The sequence below is a fragment of the Somniosus microcephalus genome, chromosome 4 (assembly GCF_052327205.1).
Source record: "Somniosus microcephalus isolate GS21.2 chromosome 4, FLI_Smic_1.0, whole genome shotgun sequence".
NCBI classification, from domain to species: Eukaryota; Metazoa; Chordata; class Chondrichthyes; order Squaliformes; family Somniosidae; genus Somniosus; species Somniosus microcephalus.
In genome coordinates this window covers 202,255,419-202,271,601 of record NC_140990.1, presented here as the reverse complement: position 1 = coordinate 202,271,601, position 16,183 = coordinate 202,255,419, and the positions used below count along the sequence as shown (strand labels likewise).

The 16,183-nt window shown below is 46.7% G+C and overlaps 1 protein-coding gene across 1 annotated transcript in view; it reads right to left on the bottom strand.

The window, feature by feature from the left end:
* The window catches only part of LOC147120139 (parathyroid hormone 2 receptor-like), a 144,419-nt gene that overhangs the window by 65,313 nt on the left and 62,923 nt on the right, over nt 1-16,183 (bottom strand). Inside the window, exon 6 of the mRNA XM_085983820.1 lies at nt 15,403-15,589. Coding sequence (XP_085839946.1) covers nt 15,403-15,589 — 187 coding nt within the window. The remainder of the gene's footprint in view (nt 1-15,402; nt 15,590-16,183) is intronic.

Sequence of the window (16,183 nt, the reverse complement as noted above, 5' to 3'; positions counted from 1 at the left end):
AAAAAACCTTGGCAGTGCCTCCTTGTCTACATAAATCTTAGCTGGGGGGCCATTAATTGTGCCAAGTTCTTCCTTGAACACGTTCTCATGTTCAATCAACACTTCTTGCAAAGACAACTGTTTGCCTCCCTCCATTTGATTTATTGCTCCCCAATCTAATTTAAGTTCTTGTATCCAGCCCCGACCTAACAAGTTTGGTCCAGAACCCGATACTACAACTACAGGTAGCTGTTCCACGGTTTCCCTGTGTTGCACAGTTACAGTAGCTGTACCCAATGTCGCCACTCATTCACCGGTATATGTTTTAAGCTGCATAGAGCAAGACTTTAACTCTGGAACTTTTGCACGGTTCCACAATTTTGAGTACTCCTCCCTGTTTATTATGGTTACGCCACATCCTGTATCCACTTCAAAGTTGACCTTAGAGTCATTTACTGTCAGTTGCAACATGATAGGATCCACTTTTGGATTGTTCTCTACCATACTATGCATTATGAACATGTCGTCTTCTTTCTCAGCTTCTCCGCTGATGTGATGTGCTCCCTGTTTTTTCACTTCTCTTCCTAGGTTTTGCTTTTCTCCCCCTTTTGGTTTGTATTCCTCCACGGTTGCTTTTGCCCTGCATGCACATTTTATATGTCCTTTTTTTCCACACTTGTGCATTCCCTCGCCAGGTGATCGCCATTGCATCTATAACATGCCTTTACATGATCACGTTGTGGTTTCTGACGCAACTTTAACTTGTGCACAACAACCTGACTTGCAACTTGCTTCGTAGTAGCCCATTCTGAACCTTGTATTTCTGTTACATCTCGGTTCGTTGTCTCTATGGCTTGAGCAAGTTCCAATGCTTTTTCATACGTAAGCCCAGTCTCGGACAATAATCTCCTCTGCATTCGATCATCCATTATTCTGCAAACTAGCCTATCTCTCAGCATGTCTTTCAGGTTGTTCCTGTAATTGCAATCATGTGCCAATTTTCTCAACACCGCTACATAATCTAATACAGTCTCTGCCGGTTTTCTGTTCCGTGAATTAAATTTGAAACGCTGTACAATTTCACTTGGTCTGGGATTGAAATGTTCCTTCAGCAAGGCCATTAATTCAGCAAATGTACTGTCTCCCGGCTTTGCAGGACTGCATAAGTTTCTCATTAAACTATACGTCTGACTTCCCACGGAAGTGAGCAAAATAGCTCTCCTTTTTCCGACATCATCTATATCATTTGCTTCAAAGAAATGCATCAGCACCTCGCAGTACTCATCCCAGGTCTGAGTCTGAACATCAAAAGCAGAGATCTTTCCTACCATAGCAGCCATGATCTGTTATTCAGTGCTCTTTTATTTTTCTTCTTCAAGATGTGATCTGTTGATCCTCGTCGCCAATATGTGATATCCGAGTGGTAAGGTCCAAAACTGAGATAAGCGAGATCTTAAGGAACAAAACCCAACTGTTTATTACACGGTGTAGCAGAGAGACAGGCTGCCAGCAAAACACAGTGGCCTAGAAATTCAGTAAGGCCCCGCCAGCTGGCTAACGCCCAAAAGTTAGCGCTGCGCACGGAGCCAGTTGCGCCCGTCAGATATTCAGTTTTTGCGCCCCAAGTCAGAACCGGGCGCTATTCCAGGGTGTGCCCGCCCCCGCTTGGGGCGCTGAAACTGAATTTCAGCGCTGTAGGTGCCGCTGCACCACCCCCTGTGGAGCGGCAGGCTGCGGTACTGCAGGCCTCCTCCTTCTCTTAAGGGGGAGGTGCCTGCAACGGGGAGCTCGCCGCTTGATAGTGCCGGCAAATGTGCCTGGCACCACGGAGAAGTGCCAGGCTCATGGAAAGCAGCCGGCAATGCCGCGGGGGGGGGGGGGGGAGGAGGCCGGGGAAGGAGGTGCGGCCAGGCGGCCGCCGAAAAAGCGGCCGGCCGCACCTTCGCCTTAACTAGCACCACTAAGGCTGCAGCACGGCCCGGCCTTCACAACGTTGTTTGCGGCCGCTGCGGAAGAGGCGGCCGCAACTAAATGTGGGGGTCGGGCCGGTAGCGGGGCGGAACCGGGGCACTGCGCACACCGATGACATCATCGGTGCTGGCGCAGTGCTACCGGCTACCACCGCCATTACCGCAGCGCTGAATATCAGCGCAAACTCCTCTACTGGCGCAGAAGCCCTCTTTGGGCAGTAACTGGTCGCACACGCAACTGAATTTCTAGCCCAGTATTTCTAACTGCACGAGCCAAGATGGAGGATTCACCTCTGAGTCATACCCATAATGCAATGCCACATTACCATACTAACTGGTGTACCAGGACATTACCTTAAACACTGGTGAATATGATCCCTTAATCTTTGGCTCCATCTGGTGGATAACTTAAACATTACATCCCAGATTACTATAACTAGACAGACTAGATGCAGGAAGGATGTTCCCGATGGTGGGGGAGTCCAGAACCAGGGGTCACAGTCTAAGGATAAGGGGTAAGCTATTTAGGACTGAGATGAGGAGGAATTTCTTCACCCAAAGAGTGGTGAACCTGTGAAATTCTCTACCACAGAAGGCAGTTGAGGCCAATTCATTAAATATATTCAAGAAGGAGTTAAATATATTTCTTAAGGCTAAAGGGATCAAGGGATATGGGGAGAAAGCAGTGACAGGGTACTGAATTTGGATGATCAACCATGATCTCAATAAATGGTGGAACAGGCTCAAGGGGCTGAATGGCCTACTCCTGCTCCTATCTTCTATGTTTCTGTGTTTACTATGTTAAAGGCACTATATAAATACAAGTTGTTCTTGTGATGACACTAGAAGAAGCGGGACTGGGAAGTTAATAAAAGGCATTCTGCATCCCACCAGTTCTGCATCAATTTCCCCGCCAAACTGCAAGCCTGCATAAAAACAGAAAATGCTGGAAACACTTTGCAGATCTGACCTGCTGAGTGTTTCCAGCATTTTCTGTTTTTCTTTCAGATTTCCAGCATCCACAGTATGCTTTTGTGCAAACCTGCATGCCTGGACTAAGCCCTGGTAAATAGAGGGAGGCCCAGCAGTTGTTTAGAAGTCAAGTTCCCTGTGGCAATTAATCTCTGGGAGGGGGGGAAACTACAAGAAGTATTGTTTATTTCTTTTAAAATTCCCTTTCACAGTCAGAATGGCCCCTCACGTGGAGTGGCAAAGTGCGACTTCAAAATTCCCAGCCCCACATGGTGCAGACACCCTCCCAGGGAATGCTGTAAATGGTGTGGGGGCCCAGCCCCTTTTATGCTGATGCTCCTGTCCCCAGGATTTGGGATGGCATCAGTGCCGGAGAAGACTGTTAGGCAGAGGTCTCGTCCTGCCACAGTACCAGCACCACAGAGGCTCGCCTGGAATATTGGGGCTGCTATATCTATCGTTAATATATTAAGGGGGAAAAATTTGGTTGGTTTGCACCTCCCGTTAGCGCCGTAAGAGGGTGCTAATGGGGCGCAAAGCAACTAGTGCCCGGGTGCAGCGATGTTTGCGCCGCTCGCGAAATTGACCAGACATTTTGTTGCGGTGCTAAACACTACTGCCACGATCTCCTGCGCCCGCAGATCGTGACATCAGTCGAGCGTGCAATGCCCCGGTAGCACCCCGGACTGGATATTGAGTGGCGCCCCCTGCCTTACCGCCTGCTGCTAGAGACAACAGGTTGAGAGGAGCGTTTTGCAGTCGGGAAGGGACTGGGGAAACGCTATTTAAAGGCGATCGTTTCCTGCCTTTTTTTGTCGGCGACATTTTTGCATCACGCATTCTGAGAGAGAGAGACTTCTGGAGAGATTCAATGCTGTGTGAAGGAGTTTTGGGTACTGAGCAGCACTTTGCAGGTTCATTTTGATTTGACCTTCCTTGCATCGATTTAGAAGAGACTATGGGGGCTGCCCTCTGAGCTCTTTCCCTGGGCCTCTCCATTGTTCTTTCCAGCAGATTTGATGTACAGGTCTCTCCAGGCCAAGATTCAAGGCTGCAATGAGCAGGGTGTGGATGGAGAGCACGATCGACCCTCCCTTTTAAGAACTGGCCAGCGCCAGTGTGTCTGTGTACCATTGCTGACTGACATCACATGAGCTTCGCCAGCGCTCTGAGGTAGCGCCTCACTCCTCGGTGTTAGCGCCTTAAGAGAGGTGTGTAGCGCCTGATTTAGCGTTCCAATCACCTCCAGGGGCGATAGAAGCCAAGTTTGCAGTCAGAGGCGATAGTTAGCGCCAGGTGCTAAACTTTGCGCCTGGCCGATACTTGCGCCCCAAACGGGGCGATACCGAATTTCTTCCCCTAAAAGTCTTGCATAAAGCATACACATTGGCTGCTGACCTGCCTTCAGATGGTGGGAAAGCCATGGCAGCTCCCCCACTCAGACCCAGGTTAAAATGGAACTGGGGCACCATTGATGCAATGGGACCCTGATTTGCATAAATTTATGAGGCTCCTGCCTGCTTCTGGTGGTGCCACAGCCACCTAACTGCAGTGAAGGCAATTTCAGCGTGAACGAGCAGTAAGGCTGAATGCTCCATTTTAAAGGACCCCTGCCCCATTTGCACCGGGTAGGTGGATTAAAATCCACTCCCCACCTCACACTGATCTACTTACAACTACAGAAGACACCATATATATTCTTCCCAAACACTAAAAGTTGTGGGAAAAGTTCGTATCAAATTCAATACTTCTTCCATAAAGATGTTGGTGCTCTGACCATTGATCCAAAAAAGAGATTGATGAGCAAAGGATTCAGTCAGGCAACTGCCACTTCTTCATCCATGCTTGGACACAGATATATTTCTTAAGGCTAAAGGGATCAAGGGATATGAGGAGAAGGCAGGGACAGGGTACTGAGTTTGGATGATCAGCCATGATCTCATTGAATGGCGGAGTAGGCTCGAGGGGCCGAATGGCCTACTCCTGCTCCTATCTTCTATGTTTCTATGTTTCACTCATGAGCAAGTAAGAATACTCAAGCCTTTTGGATAACTTTAACATGTAACATATACCTTACTGACTTTCAAGTGGAGGTTTCGAGAGTCTGCAGAGGACAAAGTTACTCAGACAACTAAATCTTGATGTGTGTGTGCGTGTGTGTAGGTAATATTTGATCAAGAGTGATTGCTTGATTACTCTTCCTGAGGTAACGCTTTAAACCTGATAAGTTAAGGAAGGAAGGTAATGAGAGGTGTTTGCTAAATTCAATTGAATCCTGCCAAGTCTGTTGAACTGTAATTCTCACCTGATTGTGCAACATGAAATTGAGTGAGCTGAAGCTGCCAAAAATGGTCAGTCTGAAACTAAGCTGTGTTATACTAAATTGAAACCAATTAATACTTGTAATTCTGAAACTAAGTTATTGTTTTGTTTGTGATAATTATATTGACAATCGTATTATCCCTGCTCTCACAGAAATTGCAAAATAAATTATTTGTTAGTAATACATTAACTTGTGTCCTATTCAGTCCTCAACATCTTTGAGATTATATGAGTTAAATGGGAGTTCAATCAGTGTTGAAACAATTACAACAGTACACAAGCTGATGGCCAAACTGTGCAGATTTTCTTAATTGACTTAATATTTAGGGCTGTAAACTAATCGCAGTTAATTTCTACTCACAGTTAACTTCTGCGATTAACACGTTGATTATTATAAGGTGCGCTAATGGCGGAGATTAACTGCACCCTCACCCCGATATCTTAAAACATTCCGCTCCCAACTTGGTAGCTCCTGCAACCCGTGCGAGCCTTTCATATTTGCAGGCCTGATGTGCCAGCTTCTTTGTATCAATTCTCAAAGGCTGTCTTACACTCTAACATGTATTGTCAGATTCAGCCTTGCTTCTCTCTCCTGCTAACGATGACTGGCGGAGAAAGTGCCAGGGACAGTGGCTTCGATGGGTCGGGCGTGCACAGGGATCTGGGCTGCCCTGCTTCCCACTCAAGTTGTTCACTCAGTGGCTCTTTTGTTTCTTAAAGACTTGCCTCCACACTTGGGCTGGTGCTGCCACTACTGTTGTTGCTGGAAATGAGGTAGGAGAACGGGAAGGATTAGGAATGGGAGTTGTGGGGAGGGGTTCTAGGTGGAGTCTCCTGCTCCTTCTTCCCTTGGCAGGAGCCCCATGTTTGCCTGGGCACCCTGACTAACATTAACCAGGTGGGCAGGCAGGATTAAACTTCCTGCGCTGTCCTGTCCTGAGGTCATCCAGAGCGCTGCAGAGCAATGCTCTTCTGCCCATATTGTAACCTCCAGTACAATCGCGGCCACATGATCAGGTGGCTAGACCTGTGACCATATATGGGGCACTCAGCAGATATGTACAGTGCACTTAACTATGATAGAGGTACTGAAGATTGGTATGAATGCAGAATTTTAATGCTAGGTTTTTTTGGATGATATTTATAGCATCAGTAATAAAACAACTTGAAAGAGATGGATGCAGTAATTGTATCAATTAAATATGCAAATAAAACCAAAATTAACTGAGATTTACATTTTTAATCACGAGATTAATCACGATCATTTTTTTTATTCGGTTGACTGCCCTAATAATATTATGGAGGGTGACTTAAGGCCAAATTAGACATCAGATATGAAATACTAGACACAAAAGTACATCCAGTCCATTTTTCCTACAAGGCGCATTATATCCAAGCTAATTATCAGAAGCCAACATGTCTGACCAACACATTAGGTTGGCCACAGAACATCTAATATTGTACTCCACTTGTTACCAAGACACTGGAGTCGACTTTCCTTGCATGAAAAAATGGGCAGAGACCCATAATAGCAGCTCTCCTTCCTTTGTGTCCCTGAGGTACATTTTTAGCCAGTGAAGAAAGTCCAACAGGTGGCAGCTTGCAAAGTAGATGGAAGTGTGATGAAGTGACACAATAATGCCTTCAGTGTCATTTTCAATGCTTTACGCCGGGTGCATGCCACTCAAATGACCGCCCATTTCAATGGCTGTCTAGAATTTCCAGGCAAATAGGTGTGCAGGATTACTAGGCACTGAACACTATGTAGAAGAAAGTTTAAAGGGCCTGTCACAACAATTGATTCTGCAGTTTTTAGGCCATTCTGGGACAGTTTTCTTATTTTTTTTCTGTTGGTGCTCAGGTTCTCAAGAACCTTTGTACCAAATGCTTTTTTATTAAATGCTTCCAGCAATCACTGATATGAATGAGTTTCCAATCACTTCAGATGAGGAATCTTCCTATCTGAAGTGCTTTAAAGGGGATCACCAATGGGATGCCAGGCAGGTCAAGCAACATAAGAGGTTCTCACCCGCTTCGGCAGGCAGAGGGGACCAGACCTCTCTTTGGCAGACAATCAATGTGTACAGCTTTGAAGGTAGGTTGGGACACTAGGCCCAATGGCACAAATGCAACTGAAGGCCTGTCTAACCATTACACTAGATAGTTCTTCAGAAGCACCCCAGCCACAGCATGTTATGTTTTACTCCTTGAAAGAAGGAATGCTGGGATGATGAGCCATCAAAGTCAGATTGGCTGCATTTGCCAAGATATCTCTAACCATATGTGCAGGCATTATCCCACCCACTTGGCAACAACTATGGAGACCTGTCTTCATAGGATCCAGGTCATCAGTGAGCCAGAGGCAGAGCTGCTGTAAGGACCTTTGTTGCTAACATGTACCACAGGGCTAACACAGTCAGTGTTGTAGGTGGGGCGGGGCGGGGGCGGTGGGGTAGTCAGGGTGTTCAAGCACACCTCGAAATTTCTATGATTTTTTTTAATCAGACAACTTGCAAAAGAACATGCCTTAGATTGTTAGAAACAAGCTAGTCTACATTACATAGTTTCCTATATTACAACAGTGACTACACTTCAAAAGTATGTCATTGGCTGTAAAGCGCTTTGAGATGTCCTGAGGTTGTGAATGGTGTTATATAAATGCAAGTTCTTTCTTTTTTCTTTTAGTGAGTTTTGTAATTCAACCAGTGAAGTTCGATTTAGCTGGGATTGCACCGCTAAATGTTCTCTGGAATATTGCAGTGAATAGTAGCGAAGTTATTGATCGACTGGTGACACATAACTGCCGCTTAGATTTTATGCTTTAGACATTTTGTCCGACAAGACTGCTTTATTGGCCCAGAAATTTGGGTCCCAACGCGTGAGTACGGACGGAGTACTCACGCGTGGACCCGATGGAAGTGCCGGAATCTTGCATGCACTACGCATGCGCGGGAAACCGGCACTTCCGATCCTCTGAACCAAGGGGTTCAGAGGTCGAACGCGTGCGCGCGGGAGTCTGCGCGTGCGTGTTGAACTTCCTTTTTTTTCAGGTTTTAACGTGCGGGTAAGTCTGTACATGTTAGAAATGTAAAAAGCAGCCGTAAGGACTTCATTTTCAAAGGTAAGTGATAAATTATTTAAAATTAAAACATTTTTTCCACAGGTTTTTTACTTTTAAATACTTTAAAGCAAGGTAAGTTTATTTTTAGCCCCTTTTTTTATAAAATTATTTTTTTCAAAAATTTAAATTTTTGTTTAAAATAGTTATTTAATGTCATTTATAGTTTACTAGCTGAAGTGCCCGGCGGTGCCGAGGCTTTTTCGAGGGAATGTTATTGTTGGAAGAGAGAGAGAGAGCGACTGGGGGGAAGAGAGAGAGCGACTGGGGGGAAGAGAGAGAGCGACTGGGGGGAAGAGAGAGAGCGACTGGGGGGAAGAGAGGGAGGGGAGGGGGGAGGGAAGAGGGGGAGGGGAGGGGGGAGGGCGGGGGGAGGGAAGAGGGGGGGAAGGGAGGGGAAGGGAGGGCGGGGAGGGGGGGAGGAAGGGAGGGAGGAGGGGGAAGGGCGGGGGGGAGGGAGGGGGAGGGGGAGGGGGAGGGTGGGGAAGGGAGGGAGGGCGGGGAAGGGAGGGCGGGGGGGAGGAAGGGAGGGGGGGAAGGGCGGGGGCAAGGGAGGGGGGAGGGCGGGGAGGGGGGGAAAAGGGGGGGAAGGGAAGGCGGGGGGCGCCCCCCCCGAGGGTCGCGGCCCCCCCCGAGGGTCGCGCCGCCCCCGAGGGTCGCGGCCCCCCCCGCCGAGGTGAAGACCGCCGATTGCGCGCGCAGCAGGAGCTGAGACGCGGCGTCTCTCTCAGCCGGTGGGCCCGGTTGCCAGGGCAACCGTGACGCTGACCAAGCCAGAGAGAGAGATGCCGCGTCTCAGCTGCTCCTGCTGCGCGCGCGGCACCCCCCCCCCCACCGAGGGTCGCGGCCCCCCCCCCCCCGAGGGTCGCGGCCCCCCCCCCAGGTGAAGACCGCCGATTGCGGCTGTGCGAGACGTCCGGCGGGCCCGGTTGCCAGGGTAACGCTGGATGCTCAGCAAGCCCCGCCCCCCGGCCGAGCCAGAGACGTCTCAGCTCCTGCTGCGCGCGCACCCTAGCGGCGCTGGGCTGAGGCTCGGCCCTCCAGCCTTCGAGTGGGGCCGGGAGGTGCCTAGCTCGGGCGTGGGTGCGGAGGAGACGCCGAGGCTTCTAGGCCTACCTGAAAAAACGGGAAAGGTAGGAAAATTAATGAGATTAGATAAGTTAATTACTTTCTAAATCATTTTTTTTTAAAACAATATGTGTTTTAAAAGCAACGTTTTTTTTTAAAGACGCAGAAAGCGGGAAAAAGAAAGGAAAAGTTTGGAATCAAGATGGCGGCGACTCACCTCGGTTCAGAACGATAAAGCCCGGCCACGCGCACACCGATTGGCCCGGCGGCACACGCCAGCAACCCGGCGTACGATTGGTCGAGCTCGAGGTCACTCTGTCGCTAATGAGCGGATAATGAGATGCTAATGAGCGGAACGTTGAAGGTTTTTGGGATACCGCGGGCGGGATTTTAGCCCAGCCGAAACGTAAATACGCTTAAAACCGTCTCGGAAGCCTAAGCTTTCTTTGGAGGTAACGCGCGCGTAGGTATGCCCTGTAACTTTCGAGTGCATACCCGCAACGCACACGTGATGACAGACAGACAGATAGACAGATAGACAGACAGACAGATAGACAGATAGACAGATAGACAGAATGACAGAAGTACCGATTTATATATATAGATTTACAAAGTGTGACTTTTTTTTTAAATTTATTTGAAGGTAAAGTACAGTTTTACAGCCTCAGCATTTATACGTTTTGACAGGTCTATCTGTCAAGACTTATGAATGGAGCATTCCCTGCTCCGATTGGCTGCCTGTTGCTCACGTGATCCCAGGGGACGCTTCGCACTAACTACGCCCCTGGAACACGCCAGCATAGCGCGCTGGCCTCTGGGACAGGCCTCGGAGAGGAATTCCATGCAGGCCAAGAGGTCAACTGCCGGCGCGCTAGGTAAGTGTAGGTCGGGGGCTTGCACCCGCAGGAAGCCCCCGACCCGAATTTCTGGGCCATTTTTTACTCGCTTTATTTGAATTGTTGTGGATAGCACATTAATGAGTTGGTCACACCACAGGTAAAGGCTGCACAGGCAGGAAGGGAATGGGTAACCACCAGGCAGAGTAGTAGGTGCAGGCAGGTAGTGCAGGGGTCCCCTGTGGCCATCCCCCTCTCAAACAGATATACCGCTTTGGATATTGTTGAGGGAGATGGCTTATCGGGGGAAGACAGCAGCAGCAAAATTCCTGGCACCGTGGGTGGTTCTGCTGGACAGGACGGGAGGAAAAAGAGTGGGAGAGCTATAGTAATAGGGGATTCTATTGTAAGGCGAATAGATAGGCATTTCTGTGGCTGCAAACGAGGCTCCAGGATGGTAAGTTGCCTCCCTGGTGCAAGGGTCAAGGATGTCTCAGAGCGGCTGCAGAGCATTTTGGAAGGGGAGGGTGAACAGCCAGTTGTCATGGTGCATATAGGTACCAATGATATAGGTAAAAACCGGGATGAGGTCCTAAAAGCTGAATATAGGGAGTTAGGAGGTAAATTAAAAAATAGGACCTCAAAGGTAGTAATCTCAAGATTGCTACCAGTGCCACGTGCTAGTCAGAGTAGAAATAGAAGGATATTTCAGATGAATACGTGGCTAGAGGAATGGTGCAAGGGGGAGGGATTCAAATTCCTGGGACATTGGAACCGGTTCTGGGGGAGGTGGGACCAATACAAACTGGACAGTTTGCACTTGGGTAGGACTGGGACCGATGTCCTAGGGGGAGTGTTTGCTCGTGCTATGGGGGAAGGTTTAAACTAAAGTGGCAGGGTGTTGGGAGCCTGTGCAGGGAGACAGAGAAAAGGGAAACAAGGATAGAAGCAAAAGACAGGAAGGAGAAAAGCAAAAGTGGCAGTTAGAGAAATCAAGGGTTTAAATCAAACATGGCCACAGTAAATAATAATTCTAAAAGGTCTAAGAGTGTTAAAAAAACAAGCCTGAATGCTTTGTGTCTTAATGCAAGGAGCATTCATAATAAGGTGGATGAATTAACTGCGCAAATAGATGTAAATGGATATGATATGATTGGGATTACGGAAACATGGCTCCAGGGTGACCAAGGCTGGGAACTCAACATCCAGGGTATTCAATATTCAGGAAAGATAGGCACAAAGGAAAAGGAGGTGGGGTAGCATTGCTGGTTGAAGAGGAGATTAACACAATTATAAGGAAGGATATTAGCTCTGATGATGTGGAATCTGTATGGGTAGCGCTGAGAAATACCAAGGGGCAGAAAACGTTAGTGGGAGTTGTATACAGACCCCCAAACAGTAATGCGGAGGTTGGGGATGGCATTAAACGGGAAATTAGAGACACGTGCAATAAGGGCACAGCAGTTATCATGGGCGACGTTAATCTACATATAGATTGGGCTAACCAAATTAGTAACAATACTGCGGAGGAGGAATTCCTGGAGTGTATACGGGATGGTTTCCTGGACCAATATGTCAAGGAACCAACTAGAGATCAGGCCACCTTAGACTGGGTATTATGTAATGAGAAAGGATTCATTAGCAATCCTGTTGTGCGATGCTCCTTGGGGCGGAGTGACCATAATATGATAGAGCTCTTTATTAAGATGGAGAGTGAAGTAGTTGACTCAGAGACTAGGGTCCTGAATTTAAATAAAGGAAACTACGATGGTATGAGGCGCAAGTTGGGTAGGATTGATTGGGGAATGTTACTCAAAGGGTTGACGGTGGATAGGCAATGGCAAACATTTAAAGATTGCATGGATGAACTATAGAATTTGTTCATCCCTGTTTGGCATAAAAATAAAACAAAAAAGGTGACTCAACCGTGGCTAACAAGGAAAATTAGGGATAGCATAAGATCCAAGGAGAGGACATATAATTTGGCCTTAAAAAGTAGTAAACCTGAGGATTGGGAGCAGTTCAGCATTCAGCAAAGGAGGACAAAGGGAGTAATTAAGAGGGGGGAAATAGAGTATGAGAGTAAGGTTGCAGGGAACATAAAAGCTGACTGTAAAAGCTTCTATAGATATGTGAAGAGAAAAAGATTGGTGAAGTCGAGCATAGGTCCCTTGCAGTCAGAATCAGGGGAATTTATAATGGGGAACAAAGAAAAGGCAGACCAACTAAATACATACTTTGGTTCTGTCTTCACAAAGGAGGACACAAATAACCCCCCAGAGATGTTGGGGAACATAGGGTCTAATGAGAGGGAGGAACTGAATGAAATCAGTATTTGTAGGGAAATCGTGTTAGGGAAATTGACGGGATTGAAGGCCGATAAATCCCCAGGGCCTGATAATGTACATCACAGAATCACACAGAATCACAGAAACCCCACAGTGCAGATAGAGGCCATTTCGGCCCATCGAGCCTGCACCGACACATATCCCACCCGTTCCCCGTAACCCCTACACCAACACATATCCCACCCTATCCCTGCGTATTTAATCCCCCTAACACTAAGGGTCAATTTATCATAGCCAATCAACCTAACCCGCACATCTTTGGACTGTGGGAGGAAACCGGAGCACCCGGAGAAAACCCACACAAACACGGGGAGAATGTGCAAACTCCACACAGACAGTCACCCGAGGCCGGATTCGAACCCGGGTCCCTGGCGCTGTGAGGCAACAGTGCTAACCACTATGCCACCATCCTAGGGTACTTAAGGAAGTGGCCCTAGAAATAGTAGATGCATTGTTGATCATCTTCCAAAATTCTATAGATTCTGGAACAGTTCCCATGAATTGGAGGGTAGATAATGTTACCCCACTATTCAAAAAAGGTGGTAGAGAGAAAATGGGGAATTATAGACCGGTAAGCCTGACATCAGTAGTGGGGAAAATGCTAGAGTCCATTATAAAAGATGTAATAACAGAGCACTTGGGAAACAGTGACAGGATCAGACAAAGTCAACATGGATTTACAAAAGGTAAATCGTGCTTGACTAATCTACTGGAATTTTTTGAGGATGTAACTGGTAGAATACATAAGGGAGAACCAGTGGATGTGGTGTATTTGGACTTTCAGAAGGCTTTCAATAAGGTCCCGCATAAGAGATTAGCATGTAAAGTTAAAGCACATGGGATTGGGGGCAAGGTACTGACTTGGATAGAGAACTGGTTGGCAGACAGAAAGCAAAGAGTTGGAATAAACGGGTCTTTTTCCAAGCGGCGGGCAGTGACTAGTGGGGTACCGCAAGGATCGGTCCTAGGACTCCAGCTGTTCACAATATATATTAATGATCTAGATGAGGGAACTAGATGTAATATCTCCAAGTTTGCAGACGACACAAAGCTGGGTGGGCGTGTGTGCTGTGAGGAGGATGCCGAGAAACTCCAGCATGATTTGGACAGGTTGGGTGATTGGGCAGATGCATGGCAGATGCAGTATAATGTGGATAAATGCGAGGTTATCCACTTTGGTGGCAAAAACAGGAAGGCAGATTATTATGTGAACGGCAATAGATTGGGAGAAGGGGAAGTGCAACGAGACCCGGGTGTCCTTGTGCACCAGTCGCTGAAGATAAGCATGCAGGTGCAGCAGGCGGTTAAGAAGGCAAATGGTATGTTGGCCTTCGTAGCAAGAGGGTTCGAGTACAGGAACAAGGATGTCTTGCTGCAGTTGTACAGGGCCATGGTGAGACCACATCTTGAGTATTGTGTGCAGTTTTGGTTGCCTTATCTGAGGAAGGATGTTCTTGCCATGGAGGGAGTGCAGCGAAGATTCACCAGACTGATACCTGGGATGGCAGGAATGATGTATGAGGAGAGATTGGGTCGATTGGGCTTATACTCGCTGGAGTTTAGAAGAATGAGAGGGGATCTCATTGAAACTTATAAAATTCTAACAGGACTAGACAGACTAGATGCAGGAAGGATGTTCCCGATGGCGGGGGGAGTCCAGAACCAGGGGTCACATTCTAAGGATAAGGGGTAAGCCATTTAGGACAGAGATGAGGAGGAATTTCTTCACCCAGAGAGTGGTGAACCTGTGGAATTCTCTACCACAGAATGCAGCTGAGGCCAATTCATTAAATATATTCAAGAAGGAGTTAGATATATTTCTTAAGGCTAAAAGGATCAAGGGATACGGGGAGAAAGCAGGGACAGGGTACTGAGTTTGGATGATCAGCCATGATCTCATTGAATGGTGGAGCAGGCTCGAGGGGCCGAATGGCCTACTCCTGCTCCTATCTTCTATGTTTCTATGTTAGATTAATGAATCTAACAAACAACATTATTGTGAAATTCCTATTTAAAAAATAGACCTTTTCAAGTAGTTTTTTGTTTGATCTGGCAAGCTCAAATTCACTCCCCAACCCCCCACCCCGCTGAAAGAAAAAGAATCCCTCCTACGCCACTGAACAGAGCCAGTGACAGTACTGGTCAGCTGTGGCCCCAAGCCAGCTACCACCACATTGTAGGCATAATCTAATGCAGAATTATGGAGCTGGTGCTGTGGAGTGGCACAGATTATGATCATCTTTCCAACCATCTCCTGCACCATCCCCTGAACTGCAGCAGCCATCAAACAAGTGCTGGGCTGCTCTGTCACATCTGCAGAATCATGCCTGCACATGGAATTTCCTTCCCCTTTGCTTTTGTCTGTCACTTCTTAATCTCTTGCACCCTTAGCTTTGTGGCAAAGGGTGCTAATGGGTTTAGAAACATTTTCACCCTTTTTTACAGCTTTCAGAAATGTTCTCACCAACTTCCCGTTAATTGTTTGTATCCCATTAAGTTTCATTTGCATGCAATTTTCCACTTCCCACACTCTTCATACCTGCCCAGATCTGCATGTGGGTCTATGAACAATGATGTAAATCAGCTAACACAGGAAATCTGAGTGTGAAGAGCACTTTACCATTCTGTTCGCATTAGCACCAGTTCTTAACCATGTACGCTCGACTTGCACCAGTTGACGAAAATTATGCCCTTGTATTTTTAAAGATTGTTGCAAAGCAAGGTTCTGTAAAAGACTGGTTAACATTTCAGGCCAAATCTTTCAACATAACAGTGAGTTATGTACTTACATAATGGGACTTGTCTATTACAGGGGCGACTGTGATAGCTTTCAGATCTTCCACTGAAAGCGAATCATATTCTTGTATTCCAAAATCAGAATGCACAACGTTGTCTTTGATGAAAATGCTGATGGCTCTGAGCATGAAGGAGACAAACAAGTGCATGTGGATATAATTCCTAGTGCAATGGAGTCTTCTGTTAAAGAAAAAAATTGAATGTGAGGCATTTTACAATCAATATCCTTCAGCTACTTTTCTATGCCATATTAATCAAACTGTTACAATGGTGCAATATCATAATGCTTTACAAGGTTGCTTTTCAGCAAGCTGTAGCTATTGATTCAAGTTTCAGGAATCACTAGTACCTCACCACTGTGCATCGATATATTATAAATTTTGTACATATTCTGAAGGTATCCACTTTAACAATTATACAGTTGCACATACAAAAACAATAATTACTAAGAAAATCATCAGCCTTTTCTGTGCCATCAGCTGTTAAATGTCTAAAGAAAACCATAGATTCTTTCAGAAGTACATATTTCTGGATGAATACTAGTGCTTGTTGATGTGAGGTGGTTAGTGCTGGAGTATAGACCATTCTGGTCGTGTCGGTGTTGACCATTCTCGAGTCAGGTAAGCATAGGCCTGTTTTTGGTTCAGTTTTCTAGCATCTGCAGTTTTTTGCTTTTGGTTAACATTCTTTACATTGATAAATGCAAAACAATCTCTAAAAATATAAATTTAAAAGAAAGTGAAATATTAGCGAATATTGATCTTTTGACTCCTG